This window comes from Oncorhynchus keta, unplaced genomic scaffold (assembly GCF_023373465.1).
Source record: "Oncorhynchus keta strain PuntledgeMale-10-30-2019 unplaced genomic scaffold, Oket_V2 Un_contig_3628_pilon_pilon, whole genome shotgun sequence".
In the NCBI taxonomy this organism is placed as follows: domain Eukaryota; kingdom Metazoa; phylum Chordata; class Actinopteri; order Salmoniformes; family Salmonidae; genus Oncorhynchus; species Oncorhynchus keta.
Window position 1 is genome coordinate 44,127 of NW_026287342.1, and position 17,797 is coordinate 61,923.

General features: G+C 49.8%; 1 protein-coding gene across 1 annotated transcript in view; it reads left to right on the forward strand.

The window, feature by feature from the left end:
- Positions 1-17,797, forward strand: part of LOC127924074 (palmitoyltransferase ZDHHC1-like) — a 43,352-nt gene that overhangs the window by 11,680 nt on the left and 13,875 nt on the right. The window contains exons 5-7 of the mRNA XM_052508465.1: positions 1,990-2,081; positions 6,144-6,252; positions 8,839-8,941. Coding sequence (XP_052364425.1) covers positions 1,990-2,081; positions 6,144-6,252; positions 8,839-8,941 — 304 coding nt within the window. The remainder of the gene's footprint in view (positions 1-1,989; positions 2,082-6,143; positions 6,253-8,838; positions 8,942-17,797) is intronic.

Consider the following 17,797-nt stretch of genomic DNA (forward strand, 5'->3'; position numbering starts at 1 on the left):
CACTATATAGGGAATAGGGCTCTGGTCTATAGTAGTACCACTATATAGGGAATAGGGCTCTGGTCTATAGTAGTACCACTATATAGGGAATAGGGCTCTGGTCTATAGTAGTACCCTATATAGGGAATAGGGCTCTGGTCTATAGTAGTACCACTATATAGGGAATAGGGCTCTGGTCTATAGTAGTGCCACTATATAGGGAATAGGGCTCTGGTCTATAGTAGTGCCACTATATAGGGAATAGGGCTCTGGTCTATAGTAGTACCACTATATAGGGAATGGGGCTCTGGTCTATAGTAGTACCACTATATATAGGGAATAGGGCTCTGGTCAATAGTAGTACCACTATATAGGGAATAGGGCTCTGGTCTATAGTAGTACCACTATATAGGGAATAGGGCTCTGGTCTATAGTAGTACCACTATATAGGGAATAGGGCTCTGGTCTAAAGTAGTACCACTATATAGGGAATAGGGCTCTGGTCTAAAGTAGTACCACTATATAGGGAATAGGGCTCTGGTCTATAGTAGTACCACTATATAGGGAATAGGGCCCTGGCCTATAGTAGTGCCCTATATAGGGAATAGGGCTCTGGTCTATAGTAGTACCACTATATAGGGAATAGGGCTCTGGTCTATAGTAGTACCACTATATAGGGAATAGTGCTCTGGTCTATAGTAGTACCACTATATAGGGAATAGGGCTCTGGTCTATAGTAGTGCCATTATATAGGGAATAGTGCTCTGGTCTATAGTAGTACCACTATATAGGGAATAGGGCTCTGGTCTATAGTAGTGCCACTATATAGGGAATAGGGCTCTGGTCTATAGTAGTACCACTATATAGGGAATGGGGCTCTGGTCTATAGTAGTACCACTATATATAGGGAATAGGGCTCTGGTCAATAGTAGTACCACTATATAGGGAATAGGGCTCTGGTCTATAGTAGTACCACTATATAGGGAATAGGACTCTGGTCTATAGTAGTACCACTATATAGGGAATAGGGCTCTGGTCTATAGTAGTACCACTATATAGGGAATAGGGTGCCATTTGGGACACAGGCTCTCTGTCTAACCAAACTATAACCCACCTTATAAAACACAGTGCTCTCCTATAACTCACAGCAGGCTGACAAAACCACAAGGATTCCTCATAACCAATCCCAAGCTGAGCCCTGAGGCTCAGTGAAACCTCACCCAGACTCTAACCACCTCACTGAAACCTCACCCAGACTCTAACCACCTCACTGAAACTTCACCCAGACTCTAACCACCTCACTGAAACCTCACCCAGACTCTAACCACCTCACTGAAACCTCACCCAGACTCTAACCACCTCACTGAAACCTCACCCAGACTCTAACCACCTCACTGAAACCTCACCCAGACTCTAACCACCTCACTGAAACCTCACCCAGACTCTAACCATCTCACTGAAACCTCACCCAGACTCTAACTACCTCACTGAAACCTCACCCAGACTGTGTTTCCTACCGCTGCTATGCTAACAGAATGTGTTCCTACCGCTGCTATGCTAACAGAATGTGTTTCCTACCGCTGCTATGCTAACAGAATGTGTTCCTACCGCTGCTATGCTAACAGAATGTGTTTCCTACCGCTGCTACGCTAACAGAATGTGTTGTGTTCCTAATCCCTCTCTCTCTCTCCCTCTCTCTCTCTCTACCTCTTTCTCCCTACCCCCTCTCTCTCTCCTTCTCCCTATCTCTCCCTACCTCTTTCTCTCTCTCCTTCTCCCTACTTCTCTTTCTTTCTCTCTCTCCTTCTCTTTAACTCTCTCTTTAACTCTCTCTCTCTCTCTCTCTCTCTCTCTCTTTCTCTTTCTCTCTCTCTTTTCTCTTTCTCTCTCTCTCTCTCTTTAATTCTCCCTACCTTTCTCTCTCTCTCTCCTTCTCTGTAACTCTCCCTACCTCTCTTTCTCTCTCTCTCTCTCTCTTTAATTCTCCCTACCTCTCTCTCTCTCTCTCAGGATGTAAGCTACTCGGGGACTCTGGGCTATACCAACCCTGAGATGGAGGTGGAGGATCCTACAACCATGGCTGCAGCGCGGGGGGGGCTAGAGTGAGTTGTTATTCTGTTCTCTTGTGGTTAAAGTTGCAGAATTCCACTAACTTTCCCATAATTCCCCTGCTGGTTTTCCTGCGTGGAGGACTCCTGAATTTCCTGCGTATTCCCTCCTGACAGAGATTTTCTAGAAAACCTGAGAATTTGGGGAAAGTTACCAGAATGTGGCAACCCTCGTGGCGGTGCTGAATGGTAATGTCCTCCTTTAACTGGCTGCTGGGGGTTTCATCCACACGCCTCAGTCCCTCCGGTGCCTTGGACAGCCTTTAGTTTGTTTAGTAGTAGGAGTATCTGTAAATCTGCCCGTGAACCTCGTTAAAGAATAAACACTTTAATGGCTATTTAGTGAGATGTTTCCTCCTTTTTAACTGGCTTGTGAAAACTGTTGTGTTGTTGTTTTAGTCCAAACCCACGGGATGATGTCAGTTGTACTGAACTGGTGGGACAGACAACAGAACTGGTTTTATGAGGTTTGGACTGACACTAGTGAGAGAGACAACAGAACTGGTTTTATGAGGTTTGGACTGAACTGGTTAAATGAGGTTTGGACAGACAACAGAACTGGTTTTATGAGGTTTGGACAGACAACAGAACTGGTTTTATGAGGTTTGGACTGACACTAGTGAGAGAGACAACAGAACTGGTTTTATGAGGTTTGGACAGACAACAGAACTGGTTTTATGAGGTTTGGACAGACAACAGAACTGGTTTTATGAGGTTTGGACTGACACTAGTGAGAGAGACAACAGAACTGGTTGTATGAGGTTTGGACTGACACTAGTGAGAGAGACAACAGAACTGGTTGTATGAGGTTTGGACTGACACTAGTGAGAGAGACGACAGAACTGGTTGTATGAGGTTTGGACAGACAGCAGAACTGGTTGTATGAGGTTTGGACAGACAACAGAACTGGTTTTATGAGGTTTGGACAGACAACAGAACTGGTTGTATGAGGTTTGGACTGACACTAGTGAGAGAGACAACAGAACTGGTTTTATGAGGTTTGGACTGAACTGGTTAAATGAGGTTTGGACTGACACTAGTGAGAGAGACGACAGAACTGGTTGTATGAGGTTTGGACAGACAGCAGAACTGGTTGTATGAGGTTTGGACAGACGACAGAACTGGGTGTATGAGGTTTGGACAGACACTAGTGGGAGAGACGACAGAACTGGTTGTATGAGGTTTGGACAGACAGCAGAACTGGTTGTATGAGGTTTGGACAGACAACAGAACTGGTTTTATGAGGTTTGGACAGACAACAGAACTGGTTGTATGAGGTTTGGACTGACACTAGTGAGAGAGACAACAGAACTGGTTTTATGAGGTTTGGACTGAACTGGTTAAATGAGGTTTGGACTGACACTAGTGAGAGAGACAACAGAACTGGTTTTATGAGGTTTGGACTGACACTAGTGAGAGAGACAACAGAACTGGTTGTATGAGGTTTGGACTGACACTAGTGAGAGAGACGACAGAACTGGTTGTATGAGGTTTGGACAGACACTAGTGGGAGAGACGACAGAACTGGTTTTATGAGGTTTGGACAGACGACAGAACTGGTTGTATGAGGTTTGGACCGACACTAGTGAGAGAGACAACAGAACTGGTTTTATGAGGTTTGGACAGACAACAGAACTGGTTGTATGAGGTTTGGACTGACACTAGTGAGAGAGACAACAGAACTGGTTTTATGAGGTTTGGACTGAACTGGTTAAATGAGGTTTGGACTGACACTAGTGAGAGAGACAACAGAACTGGTTTTATGAGGTTTGGACTGACACTAGTGAGAGAGACAACAGAACTGGTTTTATGAGGTTTGGACTGAACTGGTTAAATGAGGTTTGGACTGACACTAGTGAGAGAGACAACAGAACTGGTTTTATGAGGTTTGGACAGACAACAGAACTGGTTTTATGAGGTTTGGACTGACACTAGTGAGAGAGACAACAGAACTGGTTTTATGAGGTTTGGACCGACACTAGTGAGAGAGACAACAGAACTGGTTTTATGAGGTTTGGACTGACACTAGTGAGAGAGACAACAGAACTGGTTTTATGAGGTTTGGACCGACACTAGTGAGAGAGACAACAGAACTGGTTTTATGAGGTTTGGGTGATGTGTCATGGTGACTAATACAATTAGTGTTGTTTGACAGTTCCATAATATCTCTCTCTCTCTCAGAATGTTTTTTGTTCCTACCGTTGCTAGGCTAACAGAATGTGTTCCTACCGCTGCTACGCTAACAGAATGTGTTCCTACCGTTGCTAGGCTAACAGAATGTGTTCCTACCGCTGCTACGCTAACAGAATGTGTTCCTACCGCTGCTACGCTAACAGAATGTGTTTCCTACCGCTGCTATGCTAACAGAATGTGTTCCTACCGCTGCTATGCTAACAGAATGTGTTTCCCACCGCTGCTATGCTAACAGAATGTGTTCCTACCGCTGCTATGCTAACAGAATGTGTTTCCTACCGCTGCTATGCTAACAGAATGTGTTTCCTACCGCTGCTACGCTAACAGAATGTGTTCCTACCGCTGCTACGCTAACAGAATGTGTTCCTACCGCTGCTACGCTAACAGAATGTGTTGTGTTCCTACCGCTGCTACGCTAACAGAATGTGTTCCTACCGCTGCTACGCTAACAGAATGTGTTCCTACCGCTGCTACGCTAACAGAATGTGTTCCTACCGCTGCTATGCTAACAGAATGTGTTTCCTACCGCTGCTATGCTAACAGAATGTGTTTCTACCGCTGCTATGCTAACAGAATGTGTTTCCTACCGCTGCTATGCTAACAGAATGTGTTTCCTACCGCTGCTATGCTAACAGAATGTGTTCCTACCGCTGCTATGCTAACAGAATGTGTTTCCTACCGCTGCTATGCTAACAGAATGTGTTTCCTACCGCTGCTACGCTAACAGAATGTGTTCCTACCGCTGCTACGCTAACAGAATGTGTTCCTACCGCTGCTATGCTAACAGAATGTGTTCCTACCGCTGCTACGCTAACAGAATGTGTTGTGTTCCTACCGCTGCTACGCTAACAGAATGTGTTGTGTTCCTACCGCTGCTACGCTAACAGAATGTGTTCCTACCGCTGCTACGCTAACAGTATGTGTTCCTACCGCTGCTACGCTAACAGAATGTGTTTCCTACCGCTGCTACGCTAACAGAATGTGTTCTTACCGCTGCTATGCTAACAGAATGTGTTTCCTACCGCTGCTATGCTAACAGAATGTGTTCCTACCGCTGCTATGCTAACAGAATGTGTTCCTACCGCTGCTATGCTAACAGAATGTGTTTCCTACCGCTGCTACGCTAACAGAATGTGTTCCTACCGCTGCTATGCTAACAGAATGTGTTCCTACCGCTGCTACGCTAACAGAATGTGTTCCTACCGCTGCTACGCTAGCAGAATGTGTTGAGTGAGCTGTTGTAGTGGGTGTTGTAACTAAGGCACAGTGAGAGGTGACTGTTGTAGTGGGTGTTGTAACTAAGGCACAGTGAGAGGTGACTGTTGTAGTGGGTGTTGTAACCAAGGCACAGTGAGAGGTGACTGTTGTAGTGGGTGTTGTAACTAAGGCACAGTGAGAGGTGACTGTTGTAGTGGGTGTTGTAACTAAGGCACAGTGAGAGGTGACTGTTGTAGTGGGTGTTGTAACCAAGGCACAGTGAGAGGTGACTGTTGTAGTGGGTGTTGTAACTAAGGCACAGTGAGAGGTGACTGTTGTAGTGGGTGTTGTAACTAAGGCACAGTGAGAGGTGACTGTTGTAGTGGGTGTTGTAACTAAGGCACAGTGAGAGGTGACTGTTGTAGTGGGTGTTGTAACTAAGGCACAGTGAGAGGTGACTGTTGTAGTGGGTGTTGTAACTAAGGCACAGTGAGAGGTGACTGTTGTAGTGGGTGTTGTAACTAAGGCACAGTGAGAGGTGACTGTTGTAGTGGGTGTTGTAACTAAGGCACAGTGAGAGGTGACTGTTGTAGTGGGTGTTGTAACTAAGGCACAGTGAGAGGTGGGTGTTGTAACTTCCTGTCTGTGTTGTGTGTTGCGGGTCAGGTACTATGGCAACGGCAGAGTTCATAGTTCATCCAGCAGGATGGTCGAAGAGGAGCAGTCACACACCGTCTCTACTGAGCACAGAGCTGCACCACGGAAACACATCCAGGTACACACACACACACACACACACACACACACACACACACACACACACACACACACACACACTGTGTGAGAGAACACGTAAACAGGGGTAAGGAATGAAGGCAATCATGGAACCAAAGCTATAACCAACATCCTTCATTCTGACCTTCATGTGAACCATGTGGGTTGAATGATGCTTCCTGGTCTCTGACCATCATGTGAACCATGTGTGTGTTGAAAGATGCTTCCTGGTCTCTGACCTTCATGTGAACCATGTGTGTGTTGAAAGATGCTTCCTGGTCTCTGACCATCATGTGAACCATGTGTGTGTTGAAAGATGCTTCCTGGTCTCTGACCTTCATGTGAACCATGTGTGTGTTGAAAGATGCTTCCTGGTCTCTGACCTTCATGTGAACCATGTGTGTGATGAAAGATGCTTCCTGGTCTCTGACCATCATGTGAACCATGTGTGTGTTGAAAGATGCTTCCTGGTCTCTGACCTTCATGTGAACCATGTGTGTGTTGAAAGATGCTTCCTGGTCTCTGACCATCATGTGAACCATGTGTGTGTTGAAAGATGCTTCCTGGTCTCTGACCTTCATGTGAACCATGTGTGTGTTGAAAGATGCTTCCTGGTCTCTGACCTTCATGTGAACCATGTGTGTGTTGAAAGATGCTTCCTGGTCTCTGACCTTCATGTGAACCATGTGTGTGTTGAAAGATGCTTCCTGGTCTCTGACCTTCATGTGAACCATGTGTGTGTTGAATGATGCTTCCTGGTCTCTGACCTTCATGTGAACCATGTGTGTGTTGAAAGATGCTTCCTGGTCTCTGACCTTCATGTGAACCATGTGTGTGTTGAAAGATGCTTCCTGGTCTCTGACCTTCATGTGAACCATGTGTGTGATGAATGATGCTTCCTGGTCTCTGACCTTCATGTGAACCATGTGTGTGATGAAAGATGCTTCCTGGTCTCTGACCATCATGTGAACCATGTGTGTGATGAAAGATGCTTCCTGGTCTCTGACCATCATGTGAACCATGTGTGTGTTGAAAGATGCTTCCTGGTCTCTGACCTTCATGTGAACCATGTGTGTGTTGAATGATGCTTCCTGGTCTCTGACCTTCATGTGAACCATGTGGGTTGAATGATGTTTCCTGGTCTCTGACCTTCATGTAAACCATGTGTGTGTTGAAAGATGCTTCCTGGTCTCTGACCTTCATGTGAACCATGTGTGTGTTGAATGATGCTTCCTGGTCTCTGACCTTCATGTGAACCATGTGTGTGTTGAATGATGCTTCCTGGTCTCTGACCTTCATGTGAACCATGTGTGTTGAATGATGCTTCCTGGTCTCTGACCTTCATGTGAACCATGTGTGTGATGAATGATGCTTCCTGGTCTCTGACCTTCATGTGAACCATGTGGGTTGAATAATGCTTCCTGGTCTCTGACCTTCATGTGAACCATGTGGGTTGAATAATGCTTCCTGGTCTCTGACCTTCATGTGAACCATGTGTGTTGAAAGATGCTTCCTGGTCTCTGACCATCATGTGAACCATGTGGGTTGAATAATGCTTCCTGGTCTCTGACCTTCATGTGAACCATGTGTGTTGAATGATGCTTCCTGGTCTCTGACCTTCATGTGAACCATGTGTGATGAATGATGCTTCCTGGTCTCTGACCTTCATGTGAACCATGTGTGATGAATGATGCTTCCTGGTCTCTGACCTTCATGTGAACCATGTGTGTGATGAATGATGCTTCCTGGTCTCTGACCTTCATGTGAACCATGTGGGTTGAATAATGCTTCCTGGTCTCTGACCTTCATGTGAACCATGTGTGTTGAAAGATGCTTCCTGGTCTCTGACCATCATGTGAACCATGTGTGATGAATGATGCTTCCTGGTCTCTGACCTTCATGTGAACCATGTGTGATGAATGATGCTTCCTGGTCTCTGACCTTCATGTGAACCATGTGTGTGATGAATGATGCTTCCTGGTCTCTGACCTTCATGTGAACCATGTGTGTGATGAATGATGCTTCCTGGTCTCTGACCTTCATGTGAACCATGTGTGTGATGAATGATGCTTCCTGGTCTCTGACCTTCATGTGAACCATGTGTGATGAAATGCTTCCTGGTCTCTGACCTTCATGTGAACCATGTGTGTGTTGAAAGATGCTTCCTGGTCTCTGACCTTCATGTGAACCATGTGTGTGTTGAATGATGCTTCCTGGTCTCTGACCTTCATGTGAACCATGTGGGTTGAAAGATGCTTCCTGGTCTCTGACCTTCATGTTAACCATGTGTGTGTTGAATGATGCTTCCTGGTCTCTGACCTTCATGTGAACCATGTGTGTGTTGAAAGATGCTTCCTGGTCTCTGACCTTCATGTGAACCATGTGTGTGTTGAAAGATGCTTCCTGGTCTCTGACCTTCATGTGAACCATGTGTGTGTTGAAAGATGCTTCCTGGTCTCTGACCTTCATGTGAACCATGTGTGTGTTGAAAGATGTTTCCTGGTCTCTGACCTTCATGTGAACCATGTGTGTGTTGAATGATGCTTCCTGGTCTCTGACCTCTGACCTGTCTCCTGTGTGTTTGCAGAAGAAAAAGAAGAAAGTCCACAAAGTCCCAGCGGAGGTGATCAACGACCGTTCCACTGAGACCAGCAGCAACAGAGACCCGGCCTTCAACACTACAGAACCTGGTGAGACCATACACACACAAAGCCCCGGCCTTCAACACTACAGAACCACACACACACAAAGCCCTGGCCTTCAACACTACAGAACCACACACACACAAAGCCCCGGCCTTCAACACTACAGAACCACACACACACAAAGCCCTGGCCTTCAACACTACAGAACCTGGTGAGACCACACACACAAAGCCCCGGCCTTCAACACTACAGAACCTGGTGAGACCACACACACACAAAGCCCGGGCCTTCAACACTACAGAACCACACACACACAAAGCCCTGGCCTTCAACACTACAGAACCTGGTGAGACCACACACACAAAGCCCCGGCCTTCAACACTACAGAACCTGGTGAGACCACACACACAAAGCCCTGGCCTTCAACACTACAGAACCACACACACACAAAGCCCCAGCCTTCAACACTACAAAACCTGGTGAGACCACACACACAAAGCCCCGGCCTTCAACACTGCAGAACCACACACACACAAAGCCCCAGCCTTCAACACTACAGAACCTGGTGAGACCACACACACACAAAGCCCCTGCCTTCAACACTACAGAACCTGGTGAGACCACACACACAAAGCCCCAGCCTTCAACACTACAGAACCTGGTGAGACCACACACACAAAGCCCCGGCCTTCAACACTACAGAACCTGGTGAGACCACACACACAAAGCCCCGGCCTTCAACACTGCAGAACCACACACACACAAAGCCCCAGCGTTCAACACTACAGAACCTGGTGAGACCAGACACACAAAGCCCTGGCCTTCAACACTACAGAACCTGGTGAGACCACACACACAAAGCCCCGGCCTTCAACACTACAGAACCTGGTGAGACCACACACACACAAAGCCCGGGCCTTCAACACTACAGAACCACACACACACAAAGCCCTGGCCTTCAACACTACAGAACCTGGTGAGACCACACACACACAAAGCCCCGGCCTTCAACACTACAGAACCTGGTGAGACCACACACACAAAGCCCTGGCCTTCAACACTACAGAACCACACACACACAAAGCCCCAGCCTTCAACACTACAGAACCTGGTGAGACCACACACACAAAGCCCTGGCCTTCAACACTGCAGAACCACACACACACAAAGCCCCAGCCTTCAACACTACAGAACCTGGTGAGACCACACACACACAAAGCCCCGGCCTTCAACACTACAGAACCTGGTGAGACCACACACACAAAGCCCCAGCCTTCAACACTACAGAACCTGGTGAGACCACACACACAAAGCCCCGGCCTTCAACACTACAGAACCTGGTGAGACCACACACACAAAGCCCCGGCCTTCAACACTGCAGAACCACACACACACAAAGCCCCAGCCTTCAACACTACAGAACCTGGTGAGACCACACACACAAAGCCCTGGCCTTCAACACTACAGAACCTGGTGAGACCACACACACAAAGCCCCAGCCTTCAACACTACAGAACCTGGTGAGACCACACACACAAAGCCTGGCCTTCAACACTACAGAACCACACGCACACAAAGCCCCAGCCTTCAACACTACAGAACCTGGTGAGACCACACGCACAAAGCCCCAGCCTTCACAGAACCTGGTGAGACCACACACACAAAGCCCTGGCCTTCAACACTACAGAACCTGGTGAGACCATACACACAAAGCCCCAGCCTTCAACACTACAGAACCTGGTGAGACCACACACACAAAGCCCTGGCCTTCAACACTACAGAACCTGGTGAGACCATACACACAAAGCCCCAGCCTTCAACACTACAGAACCTGGTGAGACCACACACACAAAGCCCCAGCCTTCAACACTACAGAACCTGGTGAGACCACACGCACAAAGCCCCAGCCTTCACAGAACCTGGTGAGACCACACACACAAAGCCCTGGCCTTCAACACTACAGAACCTGGTGAGACCACACACACAAAGCACTGGCCTTCAACACTACAGAACCTGGTGAGACCACACACACAAAGCCCCGGCCTTCAACACTACAGAACCTGGTGAGACCACACACACAAAGCCCCGGCCTTCAACACTGCAGAACCACACACACACAAAGCCCCAGCCTTCAACACTACAGAACCTGGTGAGACCACACACACAAAGCCCTGGCCTTCAACACTACAGAACCTGGTGAGACCACACACACAAAGCCCCAGCCTTCAACACTACAGAACCTGGTGAGACCACACACACAAAGCCTGGCCTTCAACACTACAGAACCACACGCACACAAAGCCCCAGCCTTCAACACTACAGAACCTGGTGAGACCACACGCACAAAGCCCCAGCCTTCACAGAACCTGGTGAGACCACACACACAAAGCCCTGGCCTTCAACACTACAGAACCTGGTGAGACCATACACACAAAGCCCCAGCCTTCAACACTACAGAACCTGGTGAGACCACACACACAAAGGCCCAGCCTTCAACACTACAGAACCTGGTGAGACCACACACACAAAGCCCTGGCCTTCAACACTACAGAACCTGGTGAGACCATACACACAAAGCCCCAGCCTTCAACACTACAGAACCTGGTGAGACCACACACACAAAGCCCCAGCCTTCAACACTACAGAACCTGGTGAGACCACACACACAAAGCCCCGGCCTTCAACACTACAGAACCTGGTGAGACCACACACACAAAGCCCCGGCCTTCAACACTACAGAACCTGGTGAGACCACACACACAAAGCCCCGGCCTTCAACACTACAGAACCTGGTGAGACTACACACACACAAAGCCCCGGCCTTCAACACTACAGAACCTGGTGAGACCACACACACAAAGCCCCAGCCTTCAACACTACAAAACCTGGTGAGACCACACGCACAAAGCCCTGGCCTTCAACACTACAGAACCTGGTGAGACCACACACACACAAAGCCCCGGCCTTCAACACTACATAACCTGGTGAGACCACACACACAAAGCCCCGGCCTTCAACACTACAGAACCTGGTGAGACCACACACACACAAAGCCCCAGCCTTCAACACTACAGAACCTGGTGAGACCACACACACAAAGCCCCAGCCTTCAACACTACAGAACCTGGTGAGACCACAGACACAAAGCCCCGGCCTTCAACACTACATAACCTGGTGAGACAACACACACAAAGCCCCGGCCTTCAACACTACAGAACCTGGTGAGACCACACACAAAGCTCCAGCCTTCAACACTACAGAACCTGGTGAGACCACACACACAAAGCCCCGGCCTTCAACACTACAGAACCTGGTGAGACCACACACACAAAGCCCCGGCCTTCAACACTACAGAACCTGGTGAGACCACACACACAAAGCCCCGGCCTTCAACACTACAGAACCTGGTGAGACTACACACACAAAGCCCCGGCCTTCAACACTACAGAACCTGGTGAGACCACACACACAAAGCCCCAGCCTTCAACACTACAGAACCTGGTGAGACCACACACAGAAAGCCCCAGCCTTCAACACTACAGAACCTGGTGAGACCACACACACAAAGCCCCAGCCTTCAACACTACAGAACCGGGTGAGACCACACACACAAAGCCCCGGCCTTCAACACTACAGAACCTGGTGAGACCACACACACAAAGCCTGGCCTTCAACACTACAGAACCACACACACACAAAGCCCCGGCCTTCAACACTACAGAACCACACACACAAAGCCCCGGCCTTCAACACTACAGAACCTGGTGAGACCACACACACAAAGCCCCAGCCTTCAACACTACAGAACCTGGTGAGACCACACACACAAAGCCCCGGCCTTCAACACTACAGAACCTGGTGAGGCCACACACACAAAGCCCCGGCCTTCAACACTACAGAACCTTGTGAGGCCACACACACAAAGCCCCAGCCTTCAACACTACAGAACCTGGTGAGACCACACGCACAAAGCCCCGGCCTTCAACACTACAGAACCTGGTGAGACCACACACACAAAGCCCTGGCCTTCAACACTACAGAACCACACACACAAAGCCCCAGCCTTCAACACTACAGAACCTGGTGAGACCACACACACAAAGCCCCAGCCTTCAACACTACAGAACCTGGTGAGACCACACACACAAAGCCTGGCCTTCAACACTACAGAACCACACACACAAAGCCCCGGCCTTCAACACTACAGAACCTGGTGAGACCACACACACAAAGCCCCGGCCTTCAACACTACAGAACCTGGTGAGACCACACACACAAAGCCTGGCCTTCAACACTACAGAACCACACACACACAAAGCCCCAGCCTTCAACACTACAGAACCTGGTGAGGCCACACACACAAAGCCCCGGCCTTCAACACTACAGAACCTGGTGAGACCACACACACAAAGCCCCGGCCTTCAACACTACAGAACCTGGTGAGACCACACACACAAAGCCCCAGCCTTCAACACTACAGAACCTGGTGAGACCACACACACAAAGCCCCAGCCTTCAACACTACAGAACCTGGTGAGACCACACACACAAAGCCCCGGCCTTCAACACTACAGAACCTGGTGAGACCACACACACAAAGCCCCGGCCTTCAACACTGCAGAACCCACACACACACAAAGCCCCAGCCTTCAACACTACAGAACCTGGTGAGACCACACACACAAAGCCCTGGCCTTCAACACTACAGAACCTGGTGAGACCACACACACAAAGCCCCAGCCTTCAACACTACAGAACCTGGTGAGACCACACACACAAAGCCTGGCCTTCAACACTACAGAACCACACGCACACAAAGCCCCAGCCTTCAACACTACAGAACCTGGTGAGACCACACGCACAAAGCCCCAGCCTTCACAGAACCTGGTGAGACCACACACACAAAGCCCTGGCCTTCAACACTACAGAACCTGGTGAGACCATACACACAAAGCCCCAGCCTTCAACACTACAGAACCTGGTGAGACCACACACACAAAGGCCCAGCCTTCAACACTACAGAACCTGGTGAGACCACACACACAAAGCCCTGGCCTTCAACACTACAGAACCTGGTGAGACCATACACACAAAGCCCCAGCCTTCAACACTACAGAACCTGGTGAGACCACACACACAAAGCCCCAGCCTTCAACACTACAGAACCTGGTGAGACCACACACACAAAGCCCCGGCCTTCAACACTACAGAACCTGGTGAGACCACACACACAAAGCCCCGGCCTTCAACACTACAGAACCTGGTGAGACCACACACACAAAGCCCCGGCCTTCAACACTACAGAACCTGGTGAGACTACACACACACAAAGCCCCGGCCTTCAACACTACAGAACCTGGTGAGACCACACACACAAAGCCCCAGCCTTCAACACTACAGAACCGGGTGAGACCACACACACAAAGCCCCGGCCTTCAACACTACAGAACCTGGTGAGACCACACACACAAAGCCTGGCCTTCAACACTACAGAACCACACACACACAAAGCCCCGGCCTTCAACACTACAGAACCACACACACAAAGCCCCGGCCTTCAACACTACAGAACCTGGTGAGACCACACACACAAAGCCCCAGCCTTCAACACTACAGAACCTGGTGAGACCACACACACAAAGCCCCGGCCTTCAACACTACAGAACCTGGTGAGGCCACACACACAAAGCCCCGGCCTTCAACACTACAGAACCTGGTGAGACTACACACACACAAAGCCCCGGCCTTCAACACTACAGAACCTGGTGAGACCACACACACAAAGCCCCAGCCTTCAACACTACAAAACCTGGTGAGACCACACGCACAAAGCCCTGGCCTTCAACACTACAGAACCTGGTGAGACCACACACACACAAAGCCCCGGCCTTCAACACTACATAACCTGGTGAGACCACACACACAAAGCCCCGGCCTTCAACACTACAGAACCTGGTGAGACCACACACACAAAGCCCCAGCCTTCAACACTACAGAACCTGGTGAGACCACACACACAAAGCCCCAGCCTTCAACACTACAGAACCTGGTGAGACCACAGACACAAAGCCCGGCCTTCAACACTACATAACCTGGTGAGACAACACACACAAAGCCCCGGCCTTCAACACTACAGAACCTGGTGAGACCACACACAAAGCTCCAGCCTTCAACACTACAGAACCTGGTGAGACCCACACACAAAGCCCCGGCCTTCAACACTACAGAACCTGGTGAGACCACACACACAAAGCCCCGGCCTTCAACACTACAGAACCTGGTGAGACCACACACACAAAGCCCCGGCCTTCAACACTACAGAACCTGGTGAGACTACACACACAAAGCCCCGGCCTTCAACACTACAGAACCTGGTGAGACCACACACACAAAGCCCCAGCCTTCAACACTACAGAACCTGGTGAGACCACACACAGAAAGCCCCAGCCTTCAACACTACAGAACCTGGTGAGACCACACACACAAAGCCCCAGCCTTCAACACTACAGAACCGGGTGAGACCACACACACAAAGCCCCGGCCTTCAACACTACAGAACCTGGTGAGACCACACACACAAAGCCTGGCCTTCAACACTACAGAACCACACACACACAAAGCCCCGGCCTTCAACACTACAGAACCACACACACAAAGCCCCGGCCTTCAACACTACAGAACCTGGTGAGACCACACACACAAAGCCCCAGCCTTCAACACTACAGAACCTGGTGAGACCACACACACAAAGCCCCGGCCTTCAACACTACAGAACCTGGTGAGGCCACACACACAAAGCCCCGGCCTTCAACACTACAGAACCTTGTGAGGCCACACACACAAAGCCCCAGCCTTCAACACTACAGAACCTGGTGAGACCACACGCACAAAGCCCCGGCCTTCAACACTACAGAACCTGGTGAGACCACACACACAAAGCCCTGGCCTTCAACACTACAGAACCACACACACAAAGCCCCAGCCTTCAACACTACAGAACCTGGTGAGACCACACACACAAAGCCCCAGCCTTCAACACTACAGAACCTGGTGAGACCACACACACAAAGCCTGGCCTTCAACACTACAGAACCACACACACAAAGCCCCGGCCTTCAACACTACAGAACCTGGTGAGACCACACACACAAAGCCCCGGCCTTCAACACTACAGAACCTGGTGAGACCACACACACAAAGCCTGGCCTTCAACACTACAGAACCACACACACACAAAGCCCCAGCCTTCAACACTACAGAACCTGGTGAGGCCACACACACAAAGCCCCGGCCTTCAACACTACAGAACCTGGTGAGACCACACACACAAAGCCCCGGCCTTCAACACTACAGAACCTGGTGAGACCACACACACAAAGCCCCAGCCTTCAACACTACAGAACCTGGTGAGACCACACACACAAAGCCCCAGCCTTCAACACTACAGAACCTGGTGAGACCACACACACAAAGCCCCGGCCTTCAACACTACAGAACCTGGTGAGACCACACACACAAAGCCCCGGCCTTCAACACTGCAGAACCACACACACACAAAGCCCCAGCCTTCAACACTACAGAACCTGGTGAGACCACACACACAAAGCCCTGGCCTTCAACACTACAGAACCTGGTGAGACCACACACACAAAGCCCCAGCCTTCAACACTACAGAACCTGGTGAGACCACACACACAAAGCCTGGCCTTCAACACTACAGAACCACACGCACACAAAGCCCCAGCCTTCAACACTACAGAACCTGGTGAGACCACACGCACAAAGCCCCAGCCTTCACAGAACCTGGTGAGACCACACACACAAAGCCCTGGCCTTCAACACTACAGAACCTGGTGAGACCATACACACAAAGCCCCAGCCTTCAACACTACAGAACCTGGTGAGACCACACACACAAAGGCCCAGCCTTCAACACTACAGAACCTGGTGAGACCACACACACAAAGCCCTGGCCTTCAACACTACAGAACCTGGTGAGACCATACACACAAAGCCCCAGCCTTCAACACTACAGAACCTGGTGAGACCACACACACAAAGCCCCAGCCTTCAACACTACAGAACCTGGTGAGACCACACACACAAAGCCCCGGCCTTCAACACTACAGAACCTGGTGAGACCACACACACAAAGCCCCGGCCTTCAACACTACAGAACCTGGTGAGACCACACACACAAAGCCCCGGCCTTCAACACTACAGAACCTGGTGAGACTACACACACACAAAGCCCCGGCCTTCAACACTACAGAACCTGGTGAGACCACACACACAAAGCCCCAGCCTTCAACACTACAGAACCGGGTGAGACCACACACACAAAGCCCCGGCCTTCAACACTACAGAACCTGGTGAGACCACACACACAAAGCCTGGCCTTCAACACTACAGAACCACACACACACAAAGCCCCGGCCTTCAACACTACAGAACCACACACACAAAGCCCCGGCCTTCAACACTACAGAACCTGGTGAGACCACACACACAAAGCCCCAGCCTTCAACACTACAGAACCTGGTGAGACCACACACACAAAGCCCCGGCCTTCAACACTACAGAGCCTGGTGAGGCCACACACACAAAGCCCCGGCCTTCAACACTACAGAACCTGGTGAGGCCACACACACAAAGCCCCAGCCTTCAACACTACAGAACCTGGTGAGACCACACGCACAAAGCCCCGGCCTTCAACACTACAGAACCTGGTGAGACCACACACACAAAGCCCTGGCCTTCAACACTACAGAACCACACACACAAAGCCCCAGCCTTCAACACTACAGAACCTGGTGAGACCACACACACAAAGCCCCGGCCTTCAACACTACAGAACCTGGTGAGACCACACACACAAAGCCTGGCCTTCAACACTACAGA